Source organism: Haemaphysalis longicornis, unplaced genomic scaffold (genome assembly GCF_048455015.1).
Source record: "Haemaphysalis longicornis isolate Haplotype H1 unplaced genomic scaffold, Haemaphysalis longicornis Haplotype H1 scaffold_8, whole genome shotgun sequence".
Classification (NCBI taxonomy): Eukaryota; Metazoa; Arthropoda; class Arachnida; order Ixodida; family Ixodidae; genus Haemaphysalis; species Haemaphysalis longicornis.
This window is the reverse complement of record NW_027526445.1, coordinates 117,690,065-117,709,409: the sequence shown is the minus strand read 5'-3', so window position 1 is coordinate 117,709,409 and position 19,345 is coordinate 117,690,065. Positions and strand designations below refer to the sequence as shown.

At 47.3% G+C, this 19,345-nt stretch overlaps 1 protein-coding gene across 5 annotated transcripts in view; it reads right to left on the bottom strand.

Moving 5' to 3' along the window:
* Positions 1 to 19,345, bottom strand: part of LOC144149342 (heterogeneous nuclear ribonucleoprotein L-like) — a 125,827-nt gene that overhangs the window by 104,346 nt on the left and 2,136 nt on the right. For 2 of the 5 annotated variants that reach the window (XM_077680898.1, XM_077680901.1), the window contains exons 2-6: positions 13,953 to 14,029; positions 13,037 to 13,096; positions 10,498 to 10,530; positions 8,925 to 8,994; positions 4,332 to 4,417 (exon numbers count right to left, since the gene is read on the bottom strand). In XM_077680898.1, the coding sequence (XP_077537024.1) occupies positions 4,332 to 4,417; positions 8,925 to 8,994; positions 10,498 to 10,530; positions 13,037 to 13,096; positions 13,953 to 14,029 (326 nt within the window). The remainder of the gene's footprint in view (positions 1 to 4,331; positions 4,418 to 8,924; positions 8,995 to 10,497; positions 10,531 to 13,036; positions 13,097 to 13,952; positions 14,030 to 19,345) is intronic. The other 3 variants (XM_077680899.1, XM_077680900.1, XM_077680902.1) reach the window with 3 other exon arrangements.

The window sequence follows — 19,345 nt, the reverse complement described above, 5'->3', positions numbered from 1 at the left end:
GCGGGCGCGCGCGATGACGACACAGTTGCCACATACCGTCGTGCTATGTACTCTGATACGGCATTGCTTAGCAGTCACTTTCCCGCCGTCTTTTCCAAAAACAAACAAAATCCGATTTTTTTGTGCACTGGGATAAAAAAAATATTACACCGAGCCAAGCTGAATGCCACGTGTGATTTGTTGCGACTACAGGCATTGGTTTGAGTGTACACAGGTTGCCACGAATAAACGCCGAAGCCACGCGGCAAAAGATATACACAAGGCGGAGGGGGTGGCGTGCTGTAATCGGGTGTAGACGGAGCAATTCCAGTATTAAAACGCAGCCTGACATCACCACCATCGCTACACCGCCAGAAACGTTAAAACAAAACAAACGCGCGCGTACAAAACAGGCGCAACCGCCCAGAAACTGTCGACAGGGCCGGGTAGTGCAGGTACGGGTAGCGCGGGCGAACGCTACATTATAAATGTCCGCGCCGTGTCGCGTCCGCCGAGCAAATATTTCACCGCGAATTGCGTCGCGCGTTCAAGGTGTATAAAATTGCAAAGCAGCAGCCGCCAGAAATCTATTATTCACACAGCGGCCGCTGCCCCGTTATGACACCCATTCATTAGGCGGAGAGTCTACTCTGCCAACGCGTCTCCGGCCGTTAACGTGCCGCAACACCAGTCACGCAACGCCAGCGATGCGAGAGTATCTATCTATAAAATCCCAGACTTAGGCGAACAGCTCACGCCAATTCGGACTAAAGTGGACTGAAAGGCGCAGAACACGCGACAGTGTTATAATAAAAGGTCCACGCCTAACCTAACCATCGCGTACGACAAATACCGCGCGACCGCGGTATGCCAACTATTTACATAAACGATGGGACGATCGAGGACAGGGGCGTGATATCACTATTACCGAGCGTTCCGCGGCACAGGGCTGCCCGCCGACTTTAACCTACGCCACGATATTCGCCTCAATGCGCGCCAAACGTATTTCGTAAATCTTCCAAGTTCCCGCCATGGCCGTAGCTACGGCTCAACGCGCTCGCATCACGCAAAAGCGTTGTGATCTTCAGGGCGGAAGGTACTAAAACATTTTCCACGTTCGTCTGCGCTTGGCGCAACACGTTTTTCGTCGCTGTCACGGTAGTCCTGCGGCTCCCGCTCGATGCCGGCAGCACGTGGCAGCAATCGTGCTTGCTTACACAACGCTCTCCGATGCAAATAAATAGCAGCGCGCAATGAATGACGCCCACGTCGACCGCAGTGCGCAGCGCACGCGACATGTGAGGGGAGAGATAAGCCGGGGCAACAAGCTCTTCTCCTTCGGACATCACCGGCCAGGTCGCACGCAAGCTCCCTCCGCATTATCCCTTTACAACCCGGAGGGCGTTTATAGGAAAAAAAAAAGAAAAAGAGAACAACTATGCAAACGCGACCCCGAGGAGACTGGGCGGACGCCGACAAGAGCGGGGAAAAAAAAAAAAAAAAAAGCTACCAAGGCGAGCGACAACCCTTAAACGAGGTCTCATCAAAGATTCAGACCCGGAGCTGAACTGGCGATGGGCCGCCAACAAGTCGAGGAGAAGAAGCCCTTTCCGTCGCTTGTGTTTATTTTTCCCGACCTGCTGCGTTCGCGGTCGACGAGACTGGGCAACAAGTCGTTATCGCGGGCGAGACTCTTCGCGAAGGAGCAGAGATGAAAAACGAAGCTCACGAGGCACGCGAATCGCTTTTTACGACGAGCAATTCGCCCGCTCGTGTCCGCGCTTCGCAAAAAGCAGGAAGTCGCTCCCCGCTGATTACGACATTTACACGTAATAGGGCTACAAGGCTATATCGGCGTGCCCGGCGCTTGCCGCGTCGCTACGATGAGCTCCAACTTTCACCCGTTTTCATTAAGACGAGTCGTTCGCTTCGAACGCTCCCCGTGCCTTCGAGAGGACACTTTAGAACACCTTGGGGCACCTAATTAAAGAGCAATCTGCCTTTAATTAGAACGGTATCTCGTTGGCGACGGAGAATTTAACACCAGGGCGCGACACGACGTTGCGGCTCCGGCTCATACCCTTAGATTCTAAACACGGAACCCGCTTTTTCGCGCCATTTTCAGTAACCCGAAAAACGCGTCACTGTTAATACCTCCTAGAGCTTTTACCGGCGACGAATCTGGCGCAAGCGCCTTCAAGAAAGAAACAACAAAAAAATGCGAGAAAATGTGGCGACCGAACGACGAACCAGCAGCAGCCAGGGTGAAAGACTGTTCACCGGCTGAAATCTATTTCTATCTTCTCACGAACCAGCTTCTCGACGTAGCGAGAGAGCGTAACGGGACGATGAGGGCTGACGGCCAACAGCGGCGGCCGCATTTTTCCCGCCACAAGACTTCGAGGCCACCGCAGCAGCACGTCGGAGAGCAGCAACTGCCGGGTCCATCTTTTTTTATCTCATTTTCTACCGTCCCCGTATCAAAAGCGGTGGGGCTTTAAAAAAAGAAAGCTGTCACTGCAGCACGAACAGGAGAGTGGCGGGCGAGGTGAGGCGTAGTACGCGGGGAGTAGAAAAATAACTGTCGCTCGGACAACGTCGCGCCGCGGACACGAGGGGGCCGTTGCCGAGGTCCCGATGCTCACGGCGGGGCTCCGAAATAAGCGCTCGCGTCACCCGATTCCTTTCCCATCACGACAGCCCCCAACGTTCATCATTTCTGCTCTTCCTCTGCGCGGCGCGAGCGCGCTCACCGACCCGCGACTCCAAATGGCGCGCGACACTCTTAGCCGAGAAGAAACCGGCTCACCTCAATCCGCAGGGAAGTGTGGCAGCTGCCAAAAGCGGACAAAGTTGTACGTGTTCCAACAACACTGACTGGACCGGTCAGTGGGGACGAGAATATTTTCAGGCATTCAAGAGGGTTTTTGGCAAATAAGTTTCTTAGCATTTTCAGACATCAAAATGTTCACAGGCCTGTTGACACACATACCATACAAAATAAGCTGATCATCATCCTGGTTATGATGCGGCCGGGACGCTTATCACTGCATTCGTCATTCGCACTATTTGTGGTATCATGAACATCGACGCTTACAGATGTCCTCGCAGTTTTCATCACTGTCCTCTCTGAGCATGCTTGCATCGCTTCATGCTGTGACGTATAATAAGGCCGGTTATGCCAACACCAGTATGATCCTCGGCATAGTTGTGCCAAAATTCGATGCGACAATCTTGGCTCATTTTGCTCACACGAGTTCAACTGATTAACCGGTTCAAAACATTAATTGTGACTAAAGGATTAATCAATTGCCCAACCCCTGTTTGAAACATAACTAGCCGAACTGCTGGCGCAGCAGAGGGAGGGGGCGATATAGCATGCAACGGCCCAATGCTAAACTAAGCATCATGTTTATTCAGTCTAAATAAAGTTGCCTAACGGTGCCCGCCGCATAAAATGTTGCCTGGCGCGCAGTGAAGCTTGACAATGGGGCTGGGGCTGCCCAACATTAAACCTAAACATAGGCCAGAGAGCGACTGGCCAGGGCTCAATCGAGCAACTGGCCAGGGCTCAATCACAAAAACAGAGGGGGAAAGAAAAAGATGTATCGAAAAAAAAAAGGGTGACAATGAAAAGGCTGAAACAACTATTTTGATTTATTGCCTGTTTCACGACGCCACACACCCACCTACACTTAACTCAGAAGTACACACACACACACACACACACAAAAAAAAAGCGACAACCTCAGCCCAAAGTTATGCTCACGCGTTTCAACAGAAGAGTTTAGGTGCCCCCATTTTCTTCTGTGTGCATGTATGTGTGCGTGGGACGCAAGCAGACAAGGAAGTTACCCACAAAAAGTGACTGGGAAGTCAATGTCTAGAGGCAGCAAAATGCCCACGTTTTGCACGTTTTTAAGGCAGTTCTTGGACAAGCTTCACTAACAGGCCGAACAAGCGCAGCGAACGCGCCTGCACAATTCACGGCAGAATAGAATGTCACCGGAGTCGGCAGCTGTTCATGGCAACCCGCCTGCAGGCACGCAGGCTAACTTGTGTAGTCTTCTCGGTTTCATTCATGCTCCAAAAGCAGCAACCTTGCTTTGGCATGCCCTACCACTCTTCTAGAGTGTGAAGCAGATTCGCACCCTGCTACCCCTACCAAGAACCCATCCTTCCCACACGGTTCGAGGACCCCCCCCCCCCCCCCCCCCCCCCCCCCAAAAAAAAAGAGAAGTCCGCGCAGTAAAGAACACTCCAAGCTCACTCACCGAGTGTGCAGGCTGACTGGTCCGACGAAGGCATCGGGGGCAATCGAGAACAACAGCAAGGGGCAGAAAAAAGGATACTCGACCATCGCTTGGACGCCGTTCTTCTTGAAGATGACGATTCTCAGGACCTTGCCGCTCGGGGTGCAGATGGTGTGGATGACGTCCTACAGGAAGTCGAAAACAGGACCCACACTCTGTGATCCAAGCCCAGACTCCAATCGTGCATCGATAACACTTCGGGTACCGATACAAAAGGCTCTACAAATTCATAGAAATGTTTGTAACGGCCCAGTCTGCTTCGTTTGGAAACACCGCGCTACGCTACTTTACCGAGAAAAAATAAAACAAACGCATTTCCGTTTATCTACTTTTCACTAGATGGTGCTAGCAGTCAGGCAGGCAGGCTATTTTATTGTGCCAGTACAGAGTTCGTACATGATTCAGGGACAAGAATTCAAGGATTATCCAAGGCCTTTCAAGGCCCTGTCAAGGCATTTTCAGGGGTGCAGAGAAGCACATGTACTACAAGCACTTCACTTATGTTTTCACACGCTAAACGTTTGCTCCTTTACGCCCCCCCCACCCCCCTTAAAAAAAAAGACCTCAAGAAAAGGCTCTGTGGAACAGCTCCACTATTTGGAGGTGGACAAGTTTATTCCCTACCCATACTAATACTGAGGGAACTTTACAAAACCCATGCCATCTTGAAATTTTTTGAGCTGTAAACGCTCTTAATACACAGTCTTGGATATTGAGGTGCATAACTTAATACCCCCTGCCATTCTTATCCCCAAAAATTCTGTGTTCATTAATGGGGGGGATCGACGACTCTACTGGCTCTGTCCACCATCCACTAATCATAATAAAACATTCCAGTAAAGCTTAGGAGCTAAATGCACTGTGTTTGCTTATCTGTGCTCATTTTTATTTCACCCTGGAGTGCCAGCACTAGTAAAATGAGTAACATGTAAAATGAAAAACAGGATGAGGCAATGCAGAAAGCAGAATGAGAAATTGGAAGTGGACCTATGCTAATTTCTGCCTCGGCCGATGCAGGGGTTTCGGTCCGCACGAACCAATGTGTAAAGCAGCACACCTGTGCTCCCACCCAAGCTCACTTTAAGTTACAAAAGCTGTATAAACCAGCCCTACTGCACCCCCTAGCTGGCTTTAAATTTTAAACAGCACGTTTTCTTTATTTGGAGTAGGGGGAATAAGCCACGAAAACCCAGTCCCATAATCGCGTCTCCTCTTTGTTGCCCAAAGAAATCAAAGGTTTTCAAGGAGAAGGAAAAAAATTCAAGGTTTTCAAGGCCCGTGAAAACACACTTTCAAGGACCTCTACGACCCCCCCCCCCCCCCCCCCCCCCCCACCCTGAGTACAGAAGTGACATATCTCTAAAATAAGCAAACCAGGCTGTTCTGAACGATGAAATGTATTTGTAGAGCTTTTCGTAAGGGTGCACAATGGTTTTTAAGTACGTGGGGCATGAAGCAGCAGGAACTCCTATAGGAATGTTAACAGGTGAGCGAGTCCCCCTTAAAACCAGCGGATTTCATTTAACCACTAAAGAATATCGGATAATCGTGCAAGAACTCTGCAACGTGTCTTTCAGGGCTTGGCTCCACAACACAACATTGTGCCTCATAGCTAATGTGTAGCTTTGGCGCATTAAACCCCAAATTCCATTTCTAAGAACAACATGCAAGCACTTGAGGGAAAAAAAACAAAAAAAAACACAAAACTCGTGTTTTAGGCTAGTTAAGCGACCAGCGCTTCAGTGTAACTCTACCAGCTGGGTAAAATGCAACATAAAACTGCCACAACTCTCAACGAAAAAACTGCGCATTCAAACTTCAGATTCCCGCATTTTCTAAGAAAAAAAGAAAAAAAAGTAGACACATTTTGTCTGCCGTCAAAAACGAATTCTGCCAATTTCTCAATTTTACGACCCATTTCTTTTCTTCCCCGACAGCCAGTCGATGATTTACAGGTGCAGGTTTTCTATTCAACAAAAACATTTTCAAGCCTGCACAAAGTCTGCAAAATTGTATTTCAAAAGTAGTGAGCCCGCATCAAGTGCAATAGCTAAAAAAAAAAAAAAAAAAAAAGCCCGCTATTCAGACAATTTTATACCAGCTGTAGTAGGGGCAGCATCGATAACCAAACAAAAGTTCCCCATTTCAGGAGAAAAAAAAAAAAAAAAAAAAAGTACTTGCTGCATTTCAGGCTAGTCGTATACCCAACCCTTACAGCTATTGAAACGCTGTGCTATTCAGCACCAATCGTAGCCCTCAAGCACGCTACTACCAAGCCAGAGACTAAAGAAGTCCATTTAAAAGAAATATGCCGAGCGGCAGCGAAAGCAAGAAAAAGCTCAGGTGGGGGAGACAGCGCAGCTCACACTGCTGGAATGGGAAGAAGAATCTGTGTGACAGGGAAGCGACACGATGCAGCTGCTGTTTCAACGAGGGGAATAACTAACGTAAAGCGGACGACACAGGCCGTCGCGCACGCAAAAGAGCGTCACACGATGCGCCGCGAGAAGCTAAAGCTGCTCTAAAGCCATTACTTTGGCTGCCAGCGTGCCTGACCTGTACTTGTTCCTTTAACGGCATTTCATGCGCTCCGTGAAAAAGCCTCATCTTTCTCATGCCGCTATCTGTAGTTCACGAAGCAGCTTTAAGAATGCGCAAACTGGGACAGGACAACCCGTTTACCACTGCTTGATGCTAAGCATGAAAGCAGCAGGTGGTTCTAGCGTAGACCTCACTTATGCACAGTCCAAGACGAGCTGTCTTAACAGGGACTGTTGAAGAGGACTTACTAAACCTTAATTTCTTTCCCCTCCTCTTTTTATGTTCAATTGGAAGGAACCGGAATTACCACCTCGGTACAAAAAAATCAAAACAAATTTTCCTCTGTTGAACTGAGCTTCTGGGAAAATGTGAATGGCAGAGGGGCTCAGGTTCATGTGCTCCATAATGCTCAGAGAGAGAAAGGGGGGGGGGAGTTGAGGCAATGTGCTAGGCAGATTCCAATTTCTGCATTTCGAGTCAAACTGCCACGCACAAGAATGCAGGGGCACAAACACGGAAGTCCTCAGTGTGCAACCATAATAAGAATTTTTTTTTTTAAATGTAAATGCGTAATTCAGCTGCAGAGAAGAAGCCACTACAGGCGGACACAGGCGAAGTGAATTTTTTTTTTTTCCCCTGAACTGTGAAGCTTTGAACAGCGGTCATGTATGTTGGGTTCTTAATTGTAAATGAGACAAGGGTTGCAACTATTCCGTTTGAACAACAAAAAACTCCCCGAACAACTTTCGGTTGTTTTTTTCCCTACAAAAGAAAACCTCGAATTGAATGCAAACAAACCACACTGGTCTTTGGATGGAACCTCTTCAAATATCTGGCCTAACACTGAAGACCTCTAGTTTTGCAAATAAGGCTGTACTACCATCCAAATAACCATATGACAAGCAAAGAGTGATTACAACGCAGTGCCACACACTACTCAGCCACCAAAGAAGCGCCGAATTTCTGAGCTGAGCATGCTGTGCGACAGACCTGGTCTTTTTTCTTCAAAACCCAAGGTGCAGAACTGGCTGGTAGACAATAAGGACATTTAAGAATGTTCTATTCGTACCGCAAACGTTTGGCAGGTGTTCTGAAACCTGTGCCGCCCAAGCCCAATGGAACGCACCTGTTTATTCTGGAACTGCACTCCAGCACACGCTTTTTATAACCCTGACGAGTGAATGTGTATGAGGAAGAAGTCTGCACAGCGAGTGTGCAAAATCGGATTAAAAACAGGACCGTTGCACTTTGTTCTTCCGCGTTTTCAATGCTAGCGAGAGATCTCCACTGCAAGCACAAACAGTTTGCTCTGCTCTGATGAACACTTGATTGAATCAATTTTTTTCCTCATAAACCTCACACGGTTTTTGCTTTTCCTTAAAAGGAGGGGAGGGGGGGAGGGGGCATAATTTTTTTTGGTGCTTGGAAATGAAAAGCGCGTGGCTGACCAGTAATTTGACAAAAAGCAAGATGCAAAACGAAATGGGTCACCACGGATTGCCGTGCCTCTCAGTTCAAAAGCAACCTTTTCACGAACTAGGAAAAAACAGCAGCTAAGCGTAGCAGGACGGCCTTAGCTCAACGACGAATGAACAGGATTAGGAACTGGTCAAAGGGAACCCAGCTTTTATAAATATGACCCCCTTGTTGAATTGCAAAACGCACTTTCAGCCGAAAAAACCCCACCACGCTCCTCACAGCTTTCCTCTCGTTCATTGTTCAGCCTGCTTGAAAGTGCAATCGTGTCAGAGCTGTTTAGGCAATGCCGGAAGAGGTTTCCTTCGTTGCAAACGGTTTTAGATCCCCGAAAACACCCCTAAACAAAAAATGTTCAACAATTTGAAATTGAACACCCCATAAAAGCTCCAGAGTTCTCCCTGTTGCAGGTTTAAATGCATAGAAACTTCAGAACACGAGGCGACCTACATACCCCTCAAAATAGCCGTGCAGGACAAACCCACCCCACTCAATTGAGTAAATGTGCCAAAAGCTGATCTTGTCATCCCGATATAGGAACCACGTGACACCAGGCTGCTTTAGTTCCTGGCGGCCTCAAACGAGCAAGCCAAGGAGAAGGACCGGGGAGCTCACCACTGTGATGGGGTAGGCCGGGTTGAGGATAGTCATGAGGAGCACATGGTTGGGCTTCTCTTCCTCTTGCCTGCAACGGAGGGAAAACCAAGTTCAGGGGGGACACTTGAAACGTTCCCGAGATTCCAAAACAACAAACTGTTCCTCTCATTACACTGTGCCCTGTGTCAAACTCCCCAGGAGGGGGTGTTTGCCACAGGGCAACTGCTCCCTCAATTTGCAGAGGGCGCAAAAACTCTTCCCAAGCAAGCAAACTGAGGGAGCAAAAACTCCTCCCTCAATCTGCAACACACTGCACAAATGTGTGCCCACTTCGGAAGCAGACTTGTTTGCTTCCATTTGTACAGAGGATGCTGCCCAGAGCGCGCCCAAAATTCCTGCCAGGCACCGTTTGTGCCTCCTCCCATCAGCACCATCCAAGGAAGCATTCACCCATAGACATGTGGGGTCGCATAGGTTTTGCCGCAATGAACAGGACATCGACGGTCCATTGTGAGAAGACAAAAATGGGACACAAGAAGCATGCACCAGCGTGTCGCCACACGTCCCAGGTGCCACCTTCAACGCATTTCTCCCACTCAATTGTGCACACGTTTCACACACAGTACCATAGCCGCATGCGGGTAATGCACACCCCACCCCAAACAGAACAGCACACCCCACTTGTCCACCTCCACCCCTGGGTGCCATCTTTGGCAGCACTGTAGGACTGCTTCCTGCCACATGGAACGTCCCTACACTCCTCACCAAAAAAATGTGCACGAAAACGCCATCCCTAATTTGACCTGCTCTGGAAATCACTAAAACATAAAAATATCACCCTCTAAACTTGATTTTTGTGGTACGCATACAATGGGATTTAAACCAGAAAAAAGGAGGGGGGGGGGGGGGCATGTACAGGACAAGGGATGAATACGCTAGCAAACGCACACTTGCAACAACCCAAGAAGGGCAGCTTCAAAGCCGATTACGAGTGGTATTCAGAGTTTTGTCCGTTTCAAAAATGTCCATTTGGTGCCCGTTTCAGTCATGATGGAGCTGCACTTGCGAGTTCTCCGACGAATGATGTGCACAGAAACTGATGCCCCGCCTCCTTTATGCTGTGTCACACCTCATCGTCAGCTTTTCAGCCATTCAGGGCTCACTCGAAATTTGGACGCTTCGAAACGGACAAAAGCGAGAATTCCCCCCCCCCCCCCCCCCCCCCCCCAAAGGACGAGTTTTAATCAAGCGACACGGGTACACTCACGTGTGCGATAACCTGTATTTCACCACGAGCCAACTCTCCACCTGTGCATTCTAATGAATTCTGCGACCAACCCCTTTTACTAAAGCAATGCTGGCATGCACACTAACAGGAAGTGTCAGAGAAAGTTCACCTTTCCCTGAGCCTTTTTATTTACTGGCAAAACAAATTTCATCTTTTGTGGATGTATACTTTGGCCCCCATCCCAGCTGCCGTATTACAATACATCAGCCTGATGTGCAATTAAATAACAAAAGAACACAATTACCACCACCACACAACTAGCAGGAAAAAAAAACTTTTTTTTTTTGCTTTTTACATACTCACCGGTCATTTCGAGGACCAGAATTTGAACGGCGTCTGATTGGGGCGAAAATATGAATAATTTGCACTGATGTAGAATTTTGAAAAATATAAAGTATGCAACTATAATACTAGTGTCACTCCCATCCAATTAAATCATGTTATGCCATTATTATTTCAAATTCAAGCGGCACCTTTTCCAATTTATTTCGTTAGCGCCTGAAACTACAAAACACTAACAGTAATGCCGAAAGTTCTTGTCTGCCATAAAGATGTGGCTAACCAGCAGCTAAGCAGAAAAGCTTGACAAGTGGTCACAATGTAGCCTATATATATAGTTTTTGCGCAGCATAAATTGTCAAAACGTACGATGAACCAGACGTAACATTGCTTATAACCATCCATCAGTTTAATGCAGTAGGTACACCACACTACAGCTACAAAACTAGTTGCTTCAAATTTTTGAACTGTCACATTCGAGGTACACAGTGTACTAGAAGGTACAGGTGTGTCGTGCGAGGGAAAAAAAAACAATGGAAAGCGCGGGTCCCTTCTGTGATGAAAAATTTGTATGGGATGCAGGCGCTCCCCAGAGAACTCCTGCTGCAGCCAGCGCCCCTTACAAGTTTTTAAACCAAACTAGACAGTTATTTGATGGGTTTTTTATAAAACTCTATATCACGAAATAAAGAAATAATACTATTTAGGGTGATAGATAATGATTAATTTAACAGACAAAACTTGGGGAAACCAGCTGGTAAGCTGCGGTCGCCAGGGGTGCCGCTTAGAGTTCCTGGGCAGAAATATCCATTGCAAAAGGGACCCCTCTAATCACACACGAACGACACACACCTTTCTAATGCACTGTACCCAAGGTACCAGTCAAGCTCAAATGGCCCATGACGTTTGGTCCATGAAAAAGACTGCTCCTTCCCAATAACAATGACATTTTACCACAAGCTTCATACAAATACTAATGGAGATATTAAAGAAAACACATGAAGCAGTAGAGCTTCCCCAGCCACTTTCCAATAACTTCTCTGTGTCACAGGGACTGGACTGAGCGATTAGCAACTGAACCCCAAAGCAATTCCAAGAAATTTGACAGCGCCATTGCAGTTCCATTTGAGCTTATCATTTGAATGCCATGTTTCAGTAACTCGTAACTGTTTTAGTATTCCCTGTATTGCATCACTGTTGATGTGTAGTGTGAAATTTGGAAGCTTCACACCATTTTTTTCCTGTGCTTTATGGGTTTAAAAAGGATTTCATGGCTAGAATTGAGCTGAGCTAGTTATTAAAGGCAAGCTTTCTTTTTTTTTTTCTTTCCTTCAAATTAAACACTTATATTTTGTCTTCATAGCCCCTTGAACTGCAGTGCTCTGTTCCCAAAACAAATTAACTTGGCCGGAAACTAAGCTACGCATTTTGTCACTTCCATTCTTTTTTTTCTCCCTAAACACAATTTCCGACATTGCAAATAATGTACGGTGAAATGGGATTGGCAAAACTTGCTTAGACTTTTTCCTGAAAAAAAAAAAAAAAAAAAAAAAACAGCGTAGACTCAAATAAACATGTCTACAAATTTCTGTTTACTGCACGCTTCCAAAAAAAAAAAAAAAGATACAAACCTACACAGGTACAACTTAAGAACAACAACGGAAGTTGCCCTTGCACCTATCATCCCAGGCAACTGTTTCTCCGTGTAGCACAAAAAGAGCATTACTGCATTTTCAACGCGACGCAAGCAGCATCCGCGACTCTTCAGACTTAACTACGCGCTACATGAGCTACTGCCGTTCTTCACTTGTACCAGAGTATTGTAGGCACCTAAAAGACCCGCTGCCTCCTTGCCCCTTGTTCCAGTTTCAATTTTGTCAAAAATGTTTCGAATTGAGGTGCATGCGGGTGGGCGCTGAAAAGCCTACCGTACCTTACTAGCAGTGCGTATGCACCCGGCAACCAGCGGCAAAAGTCGGTGATCATTAACTCCGCCAACTACGCTGCCGGGCAGCCGCTGACTTTCTCCACAACCAACCCCACGGGTGTTTTTGTGCACCTTGTGCCCCCCCCCCCCAGGAAATCTGGCGCCACTGTCTAGGGGAGCCGCGCTTCAGCGAGCCTGCCGTCATGTACCGGGCAGGCACGTTCCACTTGTCCTTGGCATGGCTCACAAACAGGCTGAAAAGTTGGCTTTGGCTGCAAAAATGCAACAATATTACTGCAGAACATAATCAAATTTGTTCTGGTATTATAAAATTAAAGCTCCCGAAAGATGTATTTGTCAGGGATTATTTAAAAGCTTCATGGAAGATGAGCAAAAAAAACAATGTTACCCCTTTGGCTTCAAGATGAAAAAGAAGCCATGTGGCTAACCAAGCCAAGGAGGCGAGGAACGTCGCTAGCTGCAATGGCGCCGCCCGCGGCGGCCCGCGAATGCAGCGCCAGATTTCCCTCTAGTAATACTATTAGTATGAAACTCTATGTCCCAGACCACATGGCAGGGACAACAAGGCTCAGCGCCCACCCAACAACGTTCCAGGGGGCCTATCCCCGACTTTACCTGGGCATCTCCATCTCCCCAAAGGCCTGTTCTGACTCGTCTTCGGGGGCGTCGGGACGACTGAAAGCCAGCAAAGAAAAAGGACTCTTTGGCGCCACCTACGCATGGCAGCACCCAGGCAAGGTCGAGAATAGGGGCCCCGCTCACTACCAACACTTTGCAACTGACAACCCGATGAAAATGGAACGGGGTAATTGGAGAGGGAAACGGCAGCGTTAAAACAAAAGCTAAGAGAGCTAGGAAAAAGAGTTCGGACAGACAGTTATTCAAAATTTGGTGCCCTAATATACGCATAGGTCGAAGTGCACACAGACGAGGTAAAGCTGCATCAGGTGCACTAAACCATCGTGTGAATCAGAAGACCGGGGTTCGCAAAGCATGGTTTCAGCACCCCAGGAAATGCCTCCCCCACGCGAGAAGGCACACCGTGGGATGCGTTAAGATTAGTTTACAACTCCAGCGCCAGCTTTTTCAGAACGTTCCCAGTCTCCGTTAATCCACACTTCACTATAAACCGCATCTATCTCACTTACCCAGCAAACATTCTAGAAACTTAACGTGTCACAAAAGCTGGGCAGAAATTATACGTTGTTTGCCCTCTTATAGAATGGATGTGTCCCAATTTTCTCTGGGCCACTTTCCTTTTTCGGGCTGGCTGGAGGAAGCAGTTGGAACTCTTTCGAGAGAGTGCTCGAGGGGCCCTTCAATTGAAGGTCTCGCTGGCTGCACTAATGCTCAGCTTGTTTCTTGAACGTTTGCCTGGCATTAAGAAAATGGCCCAAACGACATTTGCAATGGTGCGCTATCCCCGCCAACCCTCCTAGCCGAGCTGCCTAGCCACAGCAGACTCCGGGAAAGGACCCAAAGCCCCCCAAGGACCCTCGACCATCCACATGTGGCTAAAGGTGCGGCTCACCCTCTGCCGCCTCCTCCACGTTGGTAGTTGTTATAGTTGTAGTTCTGCTGCTGGTTGTTGCCGTAGCCACCACGGTCCTAGAACAGAAAAGACGACGCTCATCAGGACACCAGACCGCAACCACCCAACACACAGAATCATGATTCTTGCGGCTGCTAGGAGAAAAGCAGGGGAACTTGCCCATTAACCCTTTTGGCCCTGGTGGGGTCCATTGACGCCATCACATAAAAGTTCTTCTGGCACATAGAGAACAAAACCAAAACTGCTAGTTTTATGGGAATTTTTTTTTTCATTGATGCCTATTGGGATAGATAGATATCAATTGATTGTAGGGTTTAATGCGCTGCCGCAACGCAGGCAATGAGGTGCACTGTAGTGGAGGGCTCCGCATTAATTTTGACCACCTGGGGATCTTTAGCGTGCGCCGAAATCTCAAACACACTGGTGTTTTTAGCTTTTCGCCTCCATCAGAAAAGCAGCTGTCACGGCCGGGAATCGAACCCACATCCTCGCGCTCAGCAGCGCAACGCCTTAGGAACTGAGCCACCGCGGCGGGTTTGGGATAGATATCACTTATTTTAGTGGAGCTCCACACTACAAAGAAAAAGCAGCTCCTGTGAAGACAAAATTATGACACAGACTGCAAAAAAAAAAAAAAAAAAAAAGGCAGTCCAAGTTTTATTCCCAAGCTTGTAATTTATAAATACATGCATTACGAAGCTGATTTCTTGTAAGTTCATGTGCTCAAACATTATGAAAACATGCAAAAGTGATGTCTCTGCTAGACATAAAATTTTGAATTGCCAGATGTCCCAATTGCTTCCTTAATAAATCTGCAATCACTTGCACTTCCCGCTCTATGTTTTGCTTGGGGGCTATGGGGCCCTAAAATTTAGGAAAACACACAGAAAACAACGTTTTGCTTAAAGTAAACAGATCAGGGCTGAAAGGGTTGAACTTATTTTCATGGTTTGAGCAGTACTTTGCAGTCACAAAGGGGCTTTCTTTTCCTTTTTAACACTGATATAGCACTACCAAAGAGCTGAGGCTTCATTTGTGAAAACCAATGACACACTTGCAAAACAAAATGTGCCACCTATACATAAGGTTGTATTATTAACTGCTAGTCACATTTTATTTACAAGTGATGACCCCAATTAACACGGCCTTCAGCCTAAAGAGAAAATGTAAATCTTCCTGCCCTCCTACTTCCAAATGGCTGAAGATTCGGCCCGCATTTCCGCCTTGCATACCAATCCTGATAAAAAAGCACACACAAAAAAGTCAGGGGAGGTACAAGTGGACTTGGAACTGTTCTTGAGCATCGCAGACCTTATCCCAAGTCAATGTCATGTCAAACATTGGTCCCCTATATAAAACCTTGTGATAAAGTCACGTTTGTTGAATCAAGGGGGAAAAAAAATGTGACTTGCACAAACTTGTTTTCATAAAGTGCCTTAGGCCTAATGTTCTCGAGGGTGCCACAAAATTAACACCAACCAACTGTTTGAGAGTTTTAACATGCCAACACAACGCACGCAATGAGGCATGCTGTAGTGAAGGGCTCCGGATTAATTTTGACTACCTGGGGGTGATCTTTGAGGTGCACTGGAATCTCATACACACAGGCGTTTCTGCTTGTCACCTCCATCATAAAAGCGGCCGCCACGGCCAGAGTCAAACCCGCATCCTAAAATATTTCTAAAATATCGGGTTTACAGGCTATACACAGAGTGTAACTCCCGAATAAACACATCGTTCTCTACACATGGTTAGCACTTAATGGGGCCTCTATACTCGGTGACTACCTAAGAACGGCACCGGAAGTTGCCGCTGTGCCTTATCACCGTAGCCGGATGTCACTCCGCGCGGCGCAAGTAGGGCGTTACTGGGAATATTTGGAACATGGCGCGAGCCGTTCCCGTGGTTTTTGGGACTTAATGTGCTTATAAACAACTCCAGTGACGACAAACTGCGTGAGACAGGGCAGACGATATCACGCATTCATAGCAAACCCCTTTCAAAACGCGCGTGCACCGACGTCACGGGTCTGGCGCTTTGGCAGAGTGATACACTACATGAGGTGCTGCCGTTCTTGAGTTGTAACCGAGTATAGTGTGGTGAATTCCCAGGTGCCTGACGTAGCATTGTTTCTTGGAAACCCAGAAGCCATAGTGTTGCAGCATTAGCCGCTGTGCAACATCAGGACATGCAACTAAAAACACAAAGTAGAAACAGTGCGACGGATTACTACCTGCTTCCTCCCCCCACCCCCCTTAAGAGTTTCCCGCATTGCTCAAGAATGATGACCGAAAAGACGCACCCGCAGCTCTTTCAGCTGACAAAAATATCTGGGAAGTTACGCCACCTGCCAAGTGCCAAAATCTAAAAAAAAAGGAGGGGGGACTGGAAACTGCCAACACTGACGCCCTAGAGATAAAAACATCAATGCCCACGGGTTGATGTCGGAGGAATGGTGTACAGCACCCCATGCACGAAAGGGGCAATGGATGCTTATTGCAAGAACCGTCTAATTAAATTAAATCACACTGTAAGCAATAAAACTAAAGCCTGCCACAACATGTACAGCCAAGCCGATGTCAAAGTTTACAAGCCAAGCTGCACACTGATAAGGGGGACAGTGAAGTAAAACTCAAGCCCGGCTTCTTCCCTCCAGCCATTTCTTTTGTTACTAGGTCAGTAACGTTACGCCCACCAAGTATAACTAGGGTTGTTAGTTTTCTGGTAAAACCCCAATTTACCCGGTTCTAACATCCCGCACATGTTTCAGGAGATTCAGGGTAATCCAGATTTCTCCCCGAATGGACTTAGTAGCCATCTGCACAGTTGCGCGCAGACGGCCTGCCGTTCTCAACCGGTACTTGCTGAAAGCAAGCCCCACAAACACAGCTTCTGAAGTCGCTGAGTATTGGAATGACTGCCGCTTGCTACCTCAAGGCTGGCAAATGCATTGACATGGCTAATGAAAGCTGTGATGTCGAGAGAACTTTCTTCCAGCTGAGATATGCTCAGCGATCGGACAGGTCTTGAGTGAAAACAGACGTGTCGCGGAAGGAGATCGTAATGCATGTAAACAAGGGTGAGCGAAAAATCAATGACCAGCTTTCCGCGAACAAAATGTCATTTCTTAGAAGTTATCAGGGCTCTTCACTCTCACAGCATTACTGATTGATCTCCAAACAAATGCAAAATTCAGTAGAGCATTTTCCAGAAAACACTGCCGTGCCCCGGAGTACCAGATTGAAATAAACACAATTTTTACGCCTCAGAGTTAAAAAGCTCGTGATGATACCCTCTAAAATAAACTCAGTGTATTACTTGGTGCATGTGTAGATTTAGAGCGAAAATACAATTTTGGAATGGTTTCACGCACACAAAAAAGATTTCTCCCCTATTACCAGTTCCTAAAATAGCGCCCTATTTTTACCCCCCCCCCCCCCCTTTTTAAAATATAAACCCTAAGTATAACTGGCTGTCCTAAAAGTGAAGGATGTCCACGAGGAGGTTCAGCAAGCTTTTAATGATATCCTATGTGTAGATATGATTACAAGCCTGACATCTCTTCACCCTACTGCAGTGGAGGGTCCCTTTAGATAAACCAACTGCCTTCAGCTTATCCCCTGAGGACCCGCCACACCATATCACCACACTGATGAAACTATTGACAACGGTCTTCCCCTCCTCACATGAATAACTCGCTTTTTGGCGAATCTCGGGTAGAGACTGCACTTTCTATACACAAGCATCACCAAAGCATTGCTGTAAAGCACTCACCAGCCCTCCCCCCCCAAAAAGTTTACAGCACAAGCAGCTAAGCTATCAGACGTGTGAGCCCCTTTTTTTAATCATTATAAAATCACAGCCCGCTAAGGCTTCTCAACAAAATAAGCCCTCCAACTTTTCATTACAGCAACAAGAAGAGCTCCGTACCCGAGTTTGCCTATTACTAGAGACACCGCTCTTGAAGGGGAGCACATCCCTTGAATACAGTCGGCAACAATGACCGGCACAAAAGAGCTACACGAGTAATGGCTTTCCATTTACAAAAGAACAAGGGACCCACAAGACATGGCAAGATGCAACAACAGCTGTACGACGAGGCTGCTCCCTGTCTGACAGGGCTCAGAACAACAGGCCGTATGCGTCTTCTAACACAGCCGCAGCAAATGCCAGCTGTGTGGCGTCAGTCGCGTACTACAGCCAGCCATCCCCAGCCCCCACCCCCCGACCCGATTGGTCGCAAATCAATAACAAGCAAAGCGAACAAGGTTGTCTCAGAAAGGGTGTCAGGAGCAAACGGGTGAGACGACGCGAATAGCCTCCAGAGCGCGCTGCTTCCGTACAACTATTACGGGGACCAGCTGCTTTTTCCCGCCACTCATCTATCACGCAGCCGTCTCCGTACCACTGTTGTGCATTGCCGGGGTCGCGTTATTTTCATTTTGAAGTACGACAGCATTTCTTGGGCTGTCTGAGCAAGATTTTAGCCCCGAAAAAAAAAAAAAAAAGGCAGGTGAACGAATGCCTGTACAAAGTGCATGTAGGCAAGATGAATCCAAACTACTGAAGCTGCTAGCATGGCTCATCGTACACGTCACAATATTTGGTGGCAAGAAACACTATGGGATAATCGAGGCAAAACGTAGGCACAACCAAGTACTACAGGTGTTACTTGAATTAGAAATGCACAGTTAGGTTTTCACGATAGCAAATTAAAAAGAAAGCGCTGAAAGTGGCGTGCAAGAGGGGCGAGATAAAAGCACAACACAGGCCTGTGCACAGAATATCGAAAAGTCACCCCAGGGGGCACATTTTACACGTCCCGTTGGTTAACGGCTGACAGCTGCTGTGATCTTAGACAATGTTCACTTGCGCACAAGTGTTGGCCTGATGCGGCAGCGCCAGAGCAGTGCTCGCTTAGACGAAGCATGCCTTACTCACAAAGGTGCAAGTTAGTCTCTCATCATCTCCTGGCGCCAAATTCAAAGACGAGAATCGTTCCTTTCAGCCCCCCTCTTTAGACAATGACAATGCGAAAAAAGCGACGTCGATGGCTGCATTCTTGCGGATGACCATACACGAATGCGAGGAAAAATTTAGTCCCAGTCTCTACTTCTCTATTTCTTTCTGCTACAACAGTCAGCTTGGAACGTTTATCAAATATCACGTCACCTGCTACGCCACCGGCGTCTTTCATCATAACCGTAAAGCAGGTTGTTTGAAAACCAAAATTTTATAAAGGGTGCAGAGTTTGTTTGTTCAACTTTGAGTGAATTCAACTGATTCACTGATCGAGAAAAATTAATCGCCACTGAAGTAACAAACAAAAAGGGAAATAAACTCGAGCGACGTTTCACGCAGAAGGGACTCAA